Source organism: Buteo buteo, chromosome 7 (assembly GCF_964188355.1).
Source record: "Buteo buteo chromosome 7, bButBut1.hap1.1, whole genome shotgun sequence".
Lineage (NCBI taxonomy): Eukaryota > Metazoa > Chordata > Aves > Accipitriformes > Accipitridae > Buteo > Buteo buteo.
This window is the reverse complement of record NC_134177.1, coordinates 12,281,939-12,297,667: the sequence shown is the minus strand read 5'-3', so window position 1 is coordinate 12,297,667 and position 15,729 is coordinate 12,281,939. Positions and strand designations below refer to the sequence as shown.

The 15,729-nt window shown below is 42.8% G+C and overlaps 3 protein-coding genes across 3 annotated transcripts in view; 2 read left to right on the top strand and 1 right to left on the bottom strand.

Annotated features, from left to right (window-relative positions):
• The window catches only part of LRCH3 (leucine rich repeats and calponin homology domain containing 3), a 96,251-nt gene extending 86,386 nt beyond the window's left edge, over positions 1-9,865 (top strand). The window contains exon 24 of the transcript XR_012650944.1: positions 6,167-9,865. The gene's annotated coding sequence lies outside the window, so the exon portion shown is untranslated. The remainder of the gene's footprint in view (positions 1-6,166) is intronic.
• Positions 1-11,811, bottom strand: part of DRC9 (dynein regulatory complex subunit 9) — a 24,090-nt gene extending 12,279 nt beyond the window's left edge. The window contains exons 1-4 of the mRNA XM_075031582.1: positions 11,507-11,811; positions 6,295-6,442; positions 2,643-2,887; positions 1,339-1,467 (exon numbers count right to left, since the gene is read on the bottom strand). Of these exons, the coding sequence (XP_074887683.1) occupies positions 1,339-1,467; positions 2,643-2,887; positions 6,295-6,442; positions 11,507-11,811 (827 nt within the window). The remainder of the gene's footprint in view (positions 1-1,338; positions 1,468-2,642; positions 2,888-6,294; positions 6,443-11,506) is intronic.
• Positions 11,734-15,729, top strand: RPL35A (ribosomal protein L35a). The gene is made up of 5 exons (XM_075031583.1): positions 11,734-11,831; positions 12,233-12,275; positions 13,451-13,603; positions 14,671-14,815; positions 15,671-15,729. The coding sequence occupies exons 2-5, from the start codon at positions 12,265-12,267 to the stop codon at positions 15,692-15,694; spliced, it is 333 nt and encodes a 110-aa protein (XP_074887684.1). The 5' UTR covers positions 11,734-11,831; positions 12,233-12,264; the 3' UTR covers positions 15,695-15,729.

The following is a 15,729-nucleotide window of genomic DNA, read 5'->3' as shown; positions in this document are numbered from 1 at the left end:
GTGTTTTTCTAAGCTTTTATGCTTATGATTTGATTTAAAGCCAGTAAATACTAGAGTTGGTACCTGAGACTTCATTTCCTATCCCAACCTTACAATCAAACATGCATTTGATTTTCAGAGTCTTTAGCTGGGTGACTGTGATAAACAAAAGCTCCTGATAAGGAGTTCCAGTTTTACTGCAGACTGCTTTCAGACTAGTATATTGATACAAACCCAGACAAGTATACATTATATTGAAAGACAGACCAAGTTCATTCCATGAAAATAATGTATAGTAGAACAGACAACATAGTGGCTAGATATGATTGATAGAATGGAAAAAAAAACAGATTATGTCCTTTCTGATTATAATTTGTCTGCTCCTTTCCACTTTCCAGTATTGCATAGTTATTCCACAAGAAATTGCTGCTTTCATTTTGCTTTCTGTCCCTTCCATGGATAAACAGGTTTCATGCTTCAAATCACACATTTCACTGGAAGCTGGGGACTTGCACTGGAGGCAGATCACTGAGCCACCACCAGGGTTGTTCCAGTAGGTTGGACTCATGACAAATCATGACCTACAGCAGCTTTGCTGTCTACTCTAAATGATGGGCCTGAGCTGCTACACAACACAAAGTAGCTTTAATATGGTCAAATACTTCTCTGATGACTGCTATTCTCTCTGATAGGCTGGGGATTGAACCAGAGCTTCCTGTGCTAAAAAAAACTCCAAACCTCTAGTGCACAGAAGTTTAAGCTAAGGAATCACCAGTTTGAGTTGAGATTATAACAAATCCGTACCCTATCAGATTTGAGACAGAAGAGGATCTATAATGCAGTGGCTGGTGGATTAGCCTTAAATAAGACAACTGCCTCTGTCACCATCTGTGCTAGCCCCTTGCTGCTCCTGGGAAAAGGGAGCATGTTAGCATATGGGTCAGAGCAGATCCTCCTGGGCATCACATAACCTAAAGACCATATGTTGCTGGCCCTGATTTGAACAGATTCTCTGCTGCTCTGGCTTTCACTGGGGACAAGGAGTTAAAGATCAGAGAGTTCCTACATCACATTATGTTTTCATTGATATGGAGCAGCATTTGTGTTAATGCAGACACTGGTGTCCACTGTGGTGAAAGCTCAGGCAATTCCTAGCTCAGGTCTGTATCAGAACCATCAGTTATTTCTTTCTGAAAGGGAACTTGCAATTTGTAAAGCAGAGAGAATAATTCAAGTTGAAAAAGCAGAATCCTTTCTGTATCTTAGGAGTTTTTATATTTTCCTTTTTAGCATGTACTGAGGGGGAATGGACTTCGGCTTTGAGCAGTTAAGCAGGAAAGTACTGAACACAACACTGACCTGAGGAGGAAGTCATGAAACTTGCTCTTTTTTGCCTTCTCTCTCTCATTAGCTTCTGTTAGGCTATTAAATGTTCCCAATTCCTGCATCTTTCTCATAGTGACTGTAATTACATCACTTGCATACTGCCTGCCAGGAAGAAAAAGAACACAACAGTAATTTACAGGTGCTGGTACTACAGTGTCTGGCACCTTTATTCAGTATTGTTTATAGCTAAAAAGGTAAGGAAATATAAGATCCCATTTCTGTTCCTACATCTATCAAACCCAGGAGTGCTTCTCCCATGGTACCTGCTTCTCATACATCTGGAGAACTCTATATTAGGAGTTGGTTGAAGTTTATAATTTTAAAATGCTGCCCTGAATGCTACTCTAGGAAATAGCAAAGAGGCACAAACATATCCATGCTGTGCCAGACTGTGCTGCCATCAGGAAGAAGGCTGCTGGCCTGCAGTAGTGATGACAGCTAGGTAGATCTTGGACAATGAGACATGAGGATGCAGACAAGCGTGTCTATGGAGGGATATCTGGGTGCCAAAATATCCCAGTACAGCTCTGAGCGGATCTTAACAAATACATGGGCTTGCCCAGTTTATTGAATTTCATGGTACCTATGGTATTTATATTTTAGCTGCATTTTCCTCATTTGTGTTAGGATCTTTAAGCCCTTTGTTGAAATAACCATAAAAGGACAGAAGCCAGGATGCAGAAAAATGAGCACTGAATGCTCAGTTCCCCAATCTGTCTCTTAAACCGAAGGCTGTTAGTATCTCTGCAAATCAAGTCACTTGATTAGGTGCAGGAATAAAATTTATTTTAAAAAAGAAAGGAACTCTTTGGTCTTTATACACATTATCTGTTCTATAAAGGAGAATGGCTGTAGCTGCCATAGAGGCTCTGCATGCCCTGCAGAATAACCAAGTTCACGAGGCAATGCTCAGATCCTGCTTTGCCTGTATGTATCTGCTAGGGGAAGCTGACTCCAAATACCAGAACATCAGCACTGGCTAGATCTTGGCATGAATTCCACCCTAGCAACCATTATCAACTGAGTAACATTTCACAACTCCATTCAAAATAAACTGATTGTCATTACTTGGCATCCAGAGGCAAGCAAAGGCCAGAATTAAATGGCCTATGAAGCTAGACCCCACTGTGCTCCTTAGAGATATTGCTTCCAGACCAAGAGTGAGGTACACCAACAGTGGGAGAGCGGGAAGCCTGTATTTTTGCTTTCAGGAGATAGACTGAGAACTTTACAGCTCTGAGCATCCCCCATAGCCATCATATTTGTGCTTCACTCACCTGTCAGCCTGAATTTTCCTGAGATGCTCTACAGACAGAGCACTGTGTTTCATGGCCCTGTTGGAAAGATGATGGGTACTTTTTAGATCTTCAGTTTTCCCCAGCTGCTGCTTGTGTTTGATGCTTTGCAGAGACATGGAGGTAACTGTTTCCCCACTCCCTTGCCTTGCTGACATAAGCTCTTGGTAGTTAATGTCCAGGTCCTTCTGGGTCTCTATGATTTCTGTCATTTCGTGGATGCCAGTCTAAAAGGGAGTAAGAGAGACCTGCTTGCACATTAGGCAGTAGAAATAAACCCTCTGCAACATTATGTGAAAGGAAGGAAAATTAATAATAAACTAGAATTAAGCTATACTAAGAGCAGTTGGTAGTGTATGTTACATTATCTTGGTTATCTACAATGTAGGCTTACTAAAGTTCATGGGATCAAAAGTCCTAAAGTGACAGAAGTAGAAAAGGCCTCAAAAGGTGAATTCATCTGCCCCAAGAGATGATGGTTCAGACTGTGCCATTCCTGACATGTTCTTAATGACCTCCAGCAATGGACACTATGCACCCTCCTGCCAGTGCCAACACATCACAACGATCTTTACCATGAGAAGGTTTTTTTCTCCTCAGCTGCAGTTGAGCCCCTGGCTTCTTGTCCTAGTCTCCATACGCATGGAGAACAAATCATTCCATCCTTCTTTGCAGCAGCTTTTATGTACTGGAAGACTGTTAGCCTGTTTCCCCTCCGTCTTCTCTCCATCATAGCCATTTCCCACTGCCTGTCACCACAACCTTTCTCTACAATATTACAAGAGCTGAGATGTGTGGAAATAAAAGTGATAGACATCGGCTATCTGCTTAGCTGTTTTTTTTGAGAGAGTGACAATGGAGGAAGTATAACATCAATTCAAAGAAGAAATTCAAAATATTGGCAGCTCTCTTCTACATGGAAAGGTATCTTGTGGCTGTGTACAATTTTATTAAAAAAGAAAAATCCCCAGAAAAGCAAAAGCACACTACAAAATCAGCTGAGGCCTTGCTTCTAGGAATTTCTCTGCTTTATGTGCTATGGGTAAGAATGCAGGTGTATACACTGGGACATGAAAAGAGAAAATTTTCTTGCCAGCCTACTAGCATCTCTATGGCTGAACACATAATAGCCGTACAGCTGAAGCCAGCTAACGCAGTCACTGCCAGCCCCATCCTAGTCTGTAGCTGCCTACTCCCCACCCTGGCTGGTTGGGGAAATGGATTAGAGAAGTCACTGAGCTGAAATATTTTCCAGCAAAAAGGAAAAAAAAATGTTTATTTTTAGCAGCACCAGTTCTCAGTTCAGATCGCTCCACAACCACACACACATTTGTGCCAACACAGCACAGAGGGCAGAGTAAAAAACAAGCGGTCAGGGCAGCAACTGTGTATGCCAGTAGTACTTCCAAGAAGTTACTTGTCAAGCAAAGCTCCATTAGTGGTCTGTGATGCTGCCATCGTCCATAAGGGCAGTGTGCAGGGCACTGCAAGGGGCTGCTTCGTTCTGAGTGTCTTGGACATCTCTGGATGTTATGAATCAGCCTCTGGCAGTGCCTGACTCACCACTGACTACAGAAGCAGTTCAGGTGACTACTTGCTTAATTTTTGGACAGTTAAATTTACATTAAATGAATCACATGCAAAGTATACACAGACCAATGAAAATTACATAGTTAATTAGAAAAAAAAAGGGTTTAAATAGTTTGCTGGTGATGGCTATACTTCAGAAAGAACTAATTTTGGCAAACGAACTGCTTTCATATCATGTAGATTTTATGAATGTTCTAATAGATGTTTTTTAATGTCTGGGAAAGTTCAAGACAGGCTATAACTGGATTGTCTGTAAACAGTAGGGACTTACACACTAATAATTACCAAATAACTATGTAAGAGCAAGGAGTTTGTAAACTGCATGTGTTACCATCTGTGTAGTCTCCTAGCTGTTTATCTTTTGCTGAAAATTCATCAAATAGAAAGGCTGCCTCACTCTGGGGGATGAACTGCATGATGCAATGTACAAGAGTCCCCGATTTGGAAAATCAATGAGGTGCTGGCCAACACTGTGATTAATCCTCTCAAAAATGTCATCAACTGAAATTTAGATGTCAGTCTTTGAAAATGTCATTGATTTGTTTGACTGACAGAGCTTCAGGGTGCTTTGCAAATACAGGTCCTCTACAAATACAATAACAGCCAAATGTAAACTGAGAAACGGGGAGGAGTAGCAAATTACAGAGCACCAAAGTTAGCAAGTAGCTTCCCTAAGCCATTTTCTTGGTTCTAAATTCTCTCCTTCTCGATTTGTTTTGGCATCTTTAAGAACACAAGTAGGGTTTATAATCTGTGAGAAAATTGTGGTTTAAGAAGTGACTTGGTAAAAATGAGCATCTGTGATTGAAGAGAAAAGCTAAGGTGTTTTCCCTATAATTTAAGTGCACCTTTAGTAGGTCTATCAACCTGAGTCTGTGTGTCTGAAGAACAACTCCTACTGTCCTAGAGATATGTTTTTTCTCTGTGTTTTTGCTGCTGGCACATAAGAGGTTTCCCACCCAGCTCTGTGAAGGAGAAGCATCCTCTGGAAACAGGCGAGGCTGGCTCACAGAACTCTTTTAAGGGGAGGAGTGCCCTCTATTGCACAGTCTAAGCATCGTTCACGCCCTGAAATTAATACCAGCTTCTGCTGCTTTGCAACGGATTTTTTGAAAAGAAGGTAGTATGGAAAGGAAACATGTAGAAAACAACATATTGATTTACCTTCCTGTTGCTTTCTTAAGTGGTACATTAGACAGAGTGAACAGCATTAGATCTGAAAACTTGGATCCCGGTTTTTATTTTCATCCTGGTCACACACTTTTTTCTTTTTTAAGTTCTTCTTTAAAAAGAGTTTCAAACCTGCTTAAACTGGAAACAGCCTGCTATGTCATTTAAAATATATGACAACAGAAATCAGAACCATTTACGCCTCAGGGTAAATTTTCATATGTCTGTCAGCTACCAGAAATATCACACCTTCCTCCACAGGAACAAACCTCTGCCTGAGCATTAGGATTTCTTCTCTGTTCTTGATATCTCTTCCCAAACTCTCTTAGTTATGATGCCTATTAGAAATCAACTAATTAATAATGGTCACTGATAATGGGTAGTTACTAATATATTTTGAGGTGGAATCTTTCTTAATTCATTGTCTATGGGGACTAAAGGAACTTTAGCATAGACTTAAAGAGGGACAGAAATACCCTGTGTTTGAGTGTTTTTGAATGTCCTATTCTTCTGCATTTTTAAAATAACTGCATATCTGTATAAGAACCTAGACATGTTTGTTTCCTTTTCCCTAATCCCTTGCTTGTCATTGAAACACCACAATTTTAAAATTATAAGCCTGGGAACCTCACCTTGGGTCAGTAGGGTTCTTTGCACAAAGACTTGACAAAGGCTTTTCAGTGATGCTGCAGTATAAATATTAAACTTGATCATCCATGCATTTTTATTGTGTTTTTTCACCCAAGGGTCATGGAGCACTTTGCAGAAAAAATACCTGAATTGATTTTTAAAAAATGCTACTAGAAGACATAAAACCAAGACAAGAAGAAAACCAAGAGAGATTTCTTTGAAGAGCAAGGATAGAGGCACATACATGGCTGATGTCTGTCTTGCCCTCATATGAAACCGGCATGATATATCCGAGAATTGAGAGCTGATCAACACAGTTCTCCAGCACAGCAGTAAACAGCAGAGCTTCCAGATGAGTGAATTTTTCCATTTCTTTAGTCTCTGTGCTCTTGCTATGAGGAACAAAGACAAAAGATACCAATAAGAAAGACAGTATGGTGTTAGTAACAGCAGTTTAAACTAAAGGTAGACCTGAAATAGCCTTATTTGCAGCCTTCCATATATTTCCCTAGCTTTGTTTATAGCCTTTCATACACTGTTTATAAGAGGAGCCATGCTCTGCTAATGGCTGCATTCAGGGACAGTGGGAATGTTTAGCTTTCACAAAACAAAGTAGGTCCTGGTCCTTCCTACACTAGATCTGGGTAGATAAGCTGAGAAGGAAAAGGATATGGAAGGCACAAACTGGGTGAGGTGGCCTCACCATTCAGTTCAAGGGAGAGCAGTGTTTCATGATGGACTTCGGTTTTGCAAAACAATGGAATGAAAGTGCCTTTTTAAAAGGGAAAACAATAAATCCACATGTCTCATAAAATCTCAGATGGTGACCCTTCAGGCTCTAAACATTCCTTGTTATTACTGTGTAGCCTTAACATTTTTACAATCCCAATCCCCTCAGCAGGAATTGTTACCACCTTAAGATGTTGAAAGTCAAGCAAGAACCAATATCTGGGCTAAGTAAACTATCTTTGACGTTCTATGTTGGTTTATTTTAAATTGCATTTCAAATAAGAAACTGCTCTGATGTACACTTAAGCATCTCTGCCTTGCTGCCAGATAGAATATTGTGAAAGTTCATCTAGGGAATGGTGGACATTCACTATTAATCCAAGTGAAATTGGTCCATTTAGAAAAATGCGTAAGAAAACACCTGCATAACAATGGATAAATTCTCTGAGATTTTTAATGTTTTGGTAAGCCATTAGACAATCCCTCCAAACCCTACACTCACAAAACAGATATTTCTTGTATAACACCTAGCACAACTGGAGTCTGACATGACTGAGATCCTGAATGTCATTGCAATGGAAGCATCAACATCCACTAACAAAATCTTAATTTGGCTGCTATACCTACAACTGGATTCATGCCATCTGTAAAACCCTTGAATAAACATATTCTATGTCTGCAGAATATAACAGTTGAATCTGTAAGCATGCCAAGGAAATACATCAGACAATGCCTGGTAGCATGATTAACAGGATAAGACACGGCCACATTCTATGAAAATTAAAGAGGTTTAGGTGCAGTTATGCTCTTGATCACTGTAAATCTGTGATTTTTCATATGCAACTTTATAAGTGTTTAAAGAAATACACACTTACCATAACCTCTCTGAAACTGTTGCCATTTGTCCTTGCCCTTTTTTGTTGTTTTCTTGAAGAAAATATAGTAATTTACAGTTGGAACATGAAATGAATTTCACTTGGGCAGAAAAAATGGGCCACTTTCAAAAATAACTTAGATTTTATGTATTTGCTTCTTGATGTCCCTGTCTCTTGCAGTAAAAGTCATTTAACACAACATGTATTGAAATGTACTTTCCTTTGCAACAGGAGAGACTCGCCTCTCCTTGTGCATAAGACTACAACTAGAAAGCCCAGTGTGCAAGTGGCAGTCAGTCTTTTTCATGACAGCTACATGTATAGTCAATGAAAGTGGAATATTGCTCCTTTCAGCCTAGACCCTTTTCTTCAATTAACTGAATAATATCTCAGAATGCAAGACTACCAGGTGCACAGTCTTGCATTAAGGATTTTCACAAGAATTTCTGCTATGAGGTCAGAAGCACAGGGTGGAAGAGAGGGTTCAGAGGTGGCATGACTCCAATGTTATGAACCATTAATAATGCAAAGTGCTAGGATGTAGCAGGACCGGTATTTTCAGCAGATATAAAGAAGTATTAGTGCCGCTGCATAAGGCATCAGAAAACCTCAGATAAGACATGGTGCATGTTTCTAGTTGTTTGTGTTAAGAAACAGGCACAGGTACAGAAGACGACTAGAGGCATGATCATGGGAATAGAAGTTCTGTTTTATGAGAGGTTAAAAGAATTGAGGACTGTGATTACTCTCTGTAAATACATATGAAGAGTAGATAGCAGGGAGAGACAGAGCTATTTAAGTTAAAGGATAATGCTGGTCCAGGGTCAAAGGAGTGTAATTTCCCCTAAGCCAGGCAATTATGATAAGGTTTCTAACTTCGGGATGGATGAAGATATGGAACAGCCTTTCAGACAAGATAATGGTAGAGGCACCCTGAATTATTTCAAGAAGCTTGCTTAAATCATGGCAGGAAAAGATAACAGCAAGGGAGTGATTCTGAATATTATCAATATGTTTACTATCTTACTTGTACTATTTATACTGACTTACCTAATTAATCCCACTGTTCAGGGCTTTTGATGGTCACCTATGACTAAGAAGGAGCTGATTTCCTCCCTTTGCTTCTGAGATTTTTTCTCTCTTTTCTCTTAATTATAAAAAATATGCTGCAGCTTGAGACAGGAATCTGTTATCATTAACAAATAAATAGCTAATAATCTGTATAATGAACTAAACCCATCACTTTTCCTTTCTTTTCAACCCTGGAATCAATGATGGAAGTGGAGATGCATGAATTAAATATTTTTACATAGAGAAAGTCAGACAATGTCTCTTTCCAGTCAACAGACACTAATAAAATAATTTTTAAATGTTTTACTCATATTTATCCTTTTAAGAAATCTATGATCCATGTTTTGAGTCTAAACAACATAAGAATAATCTATTACATGTGGAGTCCTAACGCAAAAAATGCAGTGAAAAAAGATTTGTTGTGAGATAGCTGAGACAGATGATTACGACAGCATTCTTGAAAGAAGAAATAACACTTGCAGCTCTCATAGGAAAAAGTGACTTATTTGGAAACAAAGGAGGATGCAATAGCTTTTCCTCTATCCCATCAGCAGCTTCTGTCCAGGAGAGAATTAACTCAAGATATTAATGTGCGTTAAGAAAGCTCACAACTGGAATGTTTCTCTAAAGCCTGCTGGTTTGCTCCTCCTATATATCTCCTCTTATAACCATATGCTCACTCAGCAGATGCATGTGCCAAGCCAGTATGCTCTGGGCTTACATTGACGTGGAAGTGAGAAGGAAACCGCTGTCTGGGGCATTAAGAAATACTACAAATAGTGATCCACTCTCCCTGGATTTTAGTGTTAACGTAGTGCCCACAGACCATCCTGATGCAGCCATTGGCATCAACCTTAACCACTGTGCTTTGCTGAACTCCTTCATTAAACTCTATTAATAATAAAAAAAAGAGCTATGTGAAGGATTCAGCTTCCCCCAAGAGTTTAGGTTGACATTCTTTCCCTGCTGATCTAAAGGGAAAGAAAAACATATCAAGAAATAATTTTTAAAACAACTGTATAAAAGGTCTGGCCTCCTGTTCCTTTGGGGATTGCAACTCCCTCTGCTGTGTGAGAGTCTTGGATGCACATTTCTCCCATCCTTCTGCCTGATAAACTAAAATGGCTTCAAAAGCAGCATTTTTTGCAAGCATTCCTTTTAGTCAGTTAAGGAGATACCGATGAATTCCAGTGAGAAAATTCAAAGCTGAGAATGTCACATCTCCTTTAGCTCTGTTTTGCAAATGATTGGCAAAAGAGCTTCTTAAATATCCACAGTGGCAGCAGCTGGGCCATAAATCAGAAATACCTTAGTTTTTACCAAAAATGTCTCTTAGGCAAGCAAAATAGTTGTGGCCTTAAAAACTCTGCTTACCACTACAAATGTTAGAATCTAAGTTGCTCATTTGGAGGAAAGAAAAAAAAAAAAGAAAAGAAACCTTGAAAAGCTGAAGTAACCTTGGTTTTGGCTTAGAGATGCAATTTAGGTTTCATCCTGACTGTAAGATAAAGACCTTCTGCTCCTGCGCTCTGAGGCTGTACTGATGAGAACCCATGAGAACCAAGTGCAGGAATGAAAGACATGGTGCTACTTTTAGTTGTACGTCCAATATGGGACTAAATCTGTATGGAACCGGAAAAGATAAGATTTAGGGAGCATTCATTGGCTGTGGCATCTCTACTGCCAGAAAACAGGGTGTTTTGACAGATAGTTTATTCTCCTCAAAGTTGTGTCCTTTCTCCGAGCAGAGGTTCCTAGTGCACATTTGATACTGTTAACTGGGTAGATTACTGAGGGTTGCTTTGCTTTCTACCTCTTCCTTAAAGTAGAAGCCAACAATAATTTGGAGAATTCATAATATTCCCTTCTCTGCTCCTACTTCCTAACAATTTCATCTCTCTAAGAAGAACCTCTGCTTATATGTGCTTACAGGGCATTGAGTGCTTCTACCCTGGCCCAGCAAAGTACAGAGAGACTTAATTCTCCTCCTGGGTCAGGATCTAATTCCTCAGTCCAGGTTCAATCTCTCCGAGCCTAGCTGGTAACAAGATGACAGTAGATTTTGCTCCTGAGATCCAATTTTTCATGAAAGCACTCTGGGCACACGTTCAAATACAGCTTAAGACACTTAGGAACAAAGTTGTAGTGAAAGTCTGGATGGCTAGGGCACATTTCGTATTGGAGTAAGCTCCTAAGTCAATGCACCTGAATTTCTGGCTGTGTGAGGGAAGTGACAGAAATCGGGAGTGAATGTCCCTGACTTGGGAAAATGGCTAAGTACCTGCTTCCACCTATTCTTACTTAGGAAAACACAGAAATGTGAGACTTCATTACAGGGATTGGAGCATAGAAATACGTGTTTTCTGTCACCAGGGCGATATCAGGAGTAAAATAAATGTTGAGATGATTCACTAATTCAAGGTGAGAACGGAGGAAGGCAGGCAGGGCCTGGAGAGCAGCCATCAGAAGAGGGCCCCAGAGCCCTGGCCACCCCAGAAGCGCCAGGCGCTGCCCCTCACCTCCCCGCTGCCCCCTCGCAGGGCTCCTCGGCTTCTTCCACCGCCGTAGCCGGTTCTCGCCGTCGGGCTGCGGCCCCCCCCCCTCACCCTACCAGGCCTCCCCTCAACCTCCGCGCCGGGATTTACCCCCCCGCTCCCACCCCGGACGGCCGCAGGGCCCTGTCCACAGCTGTTGGGCCGGCGGTACCGGGCCGGACACCCCCTGCCCGCCCGCCCGCTGCCGGTGCGGGGCCCGGCCCGGCCCCGGCGCTGCGGCGCTCACCGGGACGCGGCGGCGGTGGCGGCGTCCGTCTCCATGGCGACCAGCACGCTTCGGGGGCCTCGTGGGGCTGCCCCAGCGAGTGCCTGCACGGCGGGGCTGGGCCCGCCACCTCCCCGGATCGCCAGCCGGAGGAGAAAGGGGACGCGGGGGACGGGGAGAGGGACGGCGCTGGGGGCCGATGTACCCACCCCGCCGGGGCCGCCTCGGTTTTGCCCGCTCAGGCGGTGCCGGAGGCCGCCGGCGGCGGGGTCCTTCCCGGCCCATTTCCCGGAAGGCAGCGCGCGGGCTCTCCCTTTCGCCGCCATCTTGGTTCGCGGCCGTGGGGGTGAGTTGGGGGGCGGCGGCGCGGAGGGCGGGGGAGGAAGTTTCCCCTGCCGTGGGACCGTCGGCGGGTGCGGGGCTCCCGGGGCGTTGTGGCTGGCGCCGTGCGGAGCGGGTAGAGGGTGGGATGGCGCCGATGTGCGGCGGATGGTCCCGGCCGCCCGTTGGGGCCCGCAGCTGATGGGGGGCCGAGGTGCCTGGAGCGTTCCGTTCTGTGGGGAAGCGGAGGGGTCCCCTTTCCTCCCCCGTGAGGCGGAGCCGGTCGGCGGGAGGCTGGCGGCCCTAGTGCCCTCTTCGCCTTGCTGCGGGTGGCCCCCCGCCGGACAGGGCCTGCGGCAGCTCCCGCTCGCTCGGCTGGGCACTGCTGCCGGCCTGGGAGGCTCATGGCTTGTGTGTCGTTTCTAGGCCTGCTGGGACCAGGGCTTCAGGTGGACACCATGACTGGGAGGTGAGTGACCTGCCACGAGATGGCTCTCGGTTTGTTGTTCCACTGAACTTTTGACAAGTCCTCTTGCAAACTGAGCATTTCTGAGAGTGTGTTGTTAAAGCTGTGGACAGTGATCAGTTTTCCTGTGGCTGCTCTCATTTTCCAGCACAGCTCCTTTACCCAATGTCCTGCTGGGTTCTCTGTTAAACGCCCACAGTTGTGTGTCCCTATTCTGAAGTCTCTGCCTTAAGCTGGTTGTAGCTGTTCATATGGTGTGCCACGCTTTCCCCGACCTGTCAATAGATGCGGGCTGTTAGAGGTGTTTTTGTTAGCACGGTGTTTGTGAACCGTCAGTGTACATTAGAGACTTTGACTTATTGTTTCCTTGAGTAAGAGAGCTACTGTGCCATCGAGTTTTCTTACAGATACAGGGATTGAGTTTGTAAATGGTAGAGGGATTGAATCTGAATCACAGCTTTTTGTCTTAATATTTATCTGTGGAGTTTATCTTCTGTTATGCACATGTGGAAGGTAGAACTGGACAGCTTAGTTTAATATTGCTGTATTATGGGACAGTTGCTGGATGCGGCTGAGACAGTCATGATGTGTACATGATGTATGGAATGAGCCTTATAATTGTTTTACCTGCGTAGTACAGACAGGTCTTTCTCGCGAAGAATTGTTGAGGAGTTTGTCTAATGTCACTTTCCCAGTGTATGTGGAGCTGTCTCTCTGGCTGTCCTTGTAGACTGCAGTTAATTCCTTTGAGGCTACAAATTAGCAGCAGTTAATATTTTCTCCTATTGCAGTTACTGCAACACAGGAGGCTCAGTTTGTGGTATATAGAAAAAAAAGTAATGTTTACTCATCCCAGAGTGTTTGTAGACATTTGAAAACATAACACCCACTAATGTTGAAGCACTTTGGGTTTAGTATGAAGTCTGTAGTGCCAGAAGTTTATAACAAGCAGAGAGATACAAAGCTTTCATAAATACTTGATGTCCCAGTTACTTAGCTTTCCTCTGTTGACTGAACATAAGGATTTGCAGTAATCTGTAAAAGTGAAAGCAGTGGGGATTTTCTTAATTAAATTTCTACTGCTGTGGAAATAGTTTCTGCTGAAACAGCACATGTTTTGTTTTTACGTTTGATACTTGGAGTGAATTATGATTTGTAAATGTTTTCAATGCCTTTAGGCTGTGGTGCAAGGCCATTTTTGCTGGCTACAAACGTGGCCTCCGAAACCAGCGGGAGCACACTGCCCTTCTGAAAATTGAAGGTGTTTATGCCCGTCAGGAGACAGACTTCTACTTGGGCAAGAGGTGTGCCTATGTATACAAAGCTAAAAAGTAAGTCACTTTTTATTGTTATGCTAAATTGGCCAACTCCTATATCAGCTTTTGCAAATGCCAGGATGTGAGCAGTCTGTTCGTAGAACTTTTGTTAGAACAAAAATAAATTGGGCTCAATTTATCAATAGAATGTCCATGGAGAACTGTGTAGACCAGTTTCATTGGTTTGTTTCATTTTTAAAGTCCTTGATTATTTTTGCTTTAATTGGTCTACGTTGTTCTTAATTCAAATTGTGAAATTACATGGAATAATCATTCACTGTTATAAATGATGTGTTAAGAGAGTAAATGGGTTGAGAAACAAATTTTGCCTGAGACTGGCAAACACTGAAGGTGGATAGAATAAATTGAAGTGAATTTGTGTTGAGTACTCTGAGCTATTGAGTTACTCAAACAGCAGAACTATTTTGTGAAGCCTGGAGGAATTTGTGTCCTGGCTTTTGCGTGCCCCTGTCAGAGCACTGTCACTTCTGCTGTGCTGGCATTGGTGGAGGCCTTAAGAACAGTTACTTATTACCTTCCACTTAATTTTTCTTTGAGTGTAGCTGTTCGGGTTCAGATATGGGAGTTCAGAATTGCCTTGAATAAAATTGATCAGACTGTTGACTTGACCACCGTCGTTTCCAAGATGGCCTATGGCTTTTCTGCTAAGGCAATTTTTTGCAGTCTATCTCTTCCTTTCCTGCCTTTGGTGTGTCTGGAGAAATCTTACAAGTGAGATGTTGCATATTCTTTGGTGTTTAAATTGTTGAGTTTTCAGTTTGATCATCTTAGCATCAGTGTTTTCCAAATTTTTAAGCTTCGTAACTTGTTAATAGTTCCCCAGTGGAGCTTCTGATAAATTACAAGCTGCAATACTTACCTGTTTGGAAGGTATAGTGAAAATCCCAGGCCTAGCAAATTTCACAGGTAAATAAAAGTGGAAGGTGGTCCAATTAAAGATGACTGAGGAATAAAGTTACAGAAGTGCCTTAAAGAGGCTGCATTGTCTGCCCCATCCCTGATGGGTCCTGTACAGAGCTGTGACTGGTGTGCTCAGCAGTTCTTTTCCTCTCTTTTCTCAGCAACACTGTAACCCCCGGTGGCAAACCCAACAGGACACGAGTGATTTGGGGGAAGGTAACTCGCGCCCATGGGAACAGCGGCATGGTTCGTGCCAAGTTCCGCTCCAACCTTCCTGCCAAGGCCATTGGACACAGAATCCGGGTGGTAAGCGGATTTTCACAAGAAGATATTTATTGGCAGTTTTGGGGTGCCTTTCAATCCCACATAGTATGAGGGAAAACTTGAACTATAGTTTTGTTCTGTTGCGGTTGTGTATTCAGCATGGCTCTTTAAGTGCTCCTTTTGGAGCTAGGAGAGCTTTGTGGCTGGCTTCTTGTGCTGAGGGGGTTTGTCTCATTGTCAAGGGGTTTGTATGCTTGCTCAGCCTGGAAAGGCTCTTCGAGTTCTGGGACTCTTCCTCAGCTCCATTCTAAAGCTCGCTTGATTTCTCTTCCCTGGATCTTGTACATGTATTTTTGCACCCTTCTAGTCCAGTTCCTACCCATTGACAGATTTTTTTTCTCCTACCTCCCAAACGTTTTAACTGAGGGGTGTACAGTCCTGACCTGTCTGCTAGGACCTTGCTCCACAGTCGATGTTTTAGCCACAAGGCTTCAGTGAGGCTGTCCCTTTAGGTCCCTTGCCCAGAGTTTTGATGGAATACCTTTCTAGCGATGTTGTCAAAAGGAGTATCAGAGGGGATGCAATCCTTCCTTTCTGTCTTTCTCTGTGCCTTAGAAAAAGCACAGTAGGAGCGCTACAGTTAAATCCTGAAACTAGACCCGTGAGGACTCTTCCTGTCAGTGGGCAGGAGGGCTGACTGCCGGGGGAGCGTATGCACCAGTGAAGTGCTGCTTCAAATCACTGAACTAGCTTGCACCTCTTCTGTGTAAATGGGAGGATCGCTTTTATAGCAGTTGAGGAGATCGATGATCTAAATTGTAACTGCAAAACTTCTGTTTAAAATAGTACAGTCCAGTAACAGGATTTCTAACATTATTCTATTCTTGTCTTTTACAGATGCTGTATCCATCTAGGATCTAAATTTTTATTGGAAATAAAATGGAGAATCTGTTTAA

Coding starts and splice junctions, on each gene's coding strand:
- RPL35A (XM_075031583.1), top strand. Junction 13,604..14,670: donor TATGTATACAAAGCTAAAAA/GTAAGTCACTTT, acceptor CTCTTTTCTCAG/CAACACTGTAACCCCCGGTG. Junction 14,816..15,670: donor TTGGACACAGAATCCGGGTG/GTAAGCGGATTT, acceptor TGTCTTTTACAG/ATGCTGTATCCATCTAGGAT.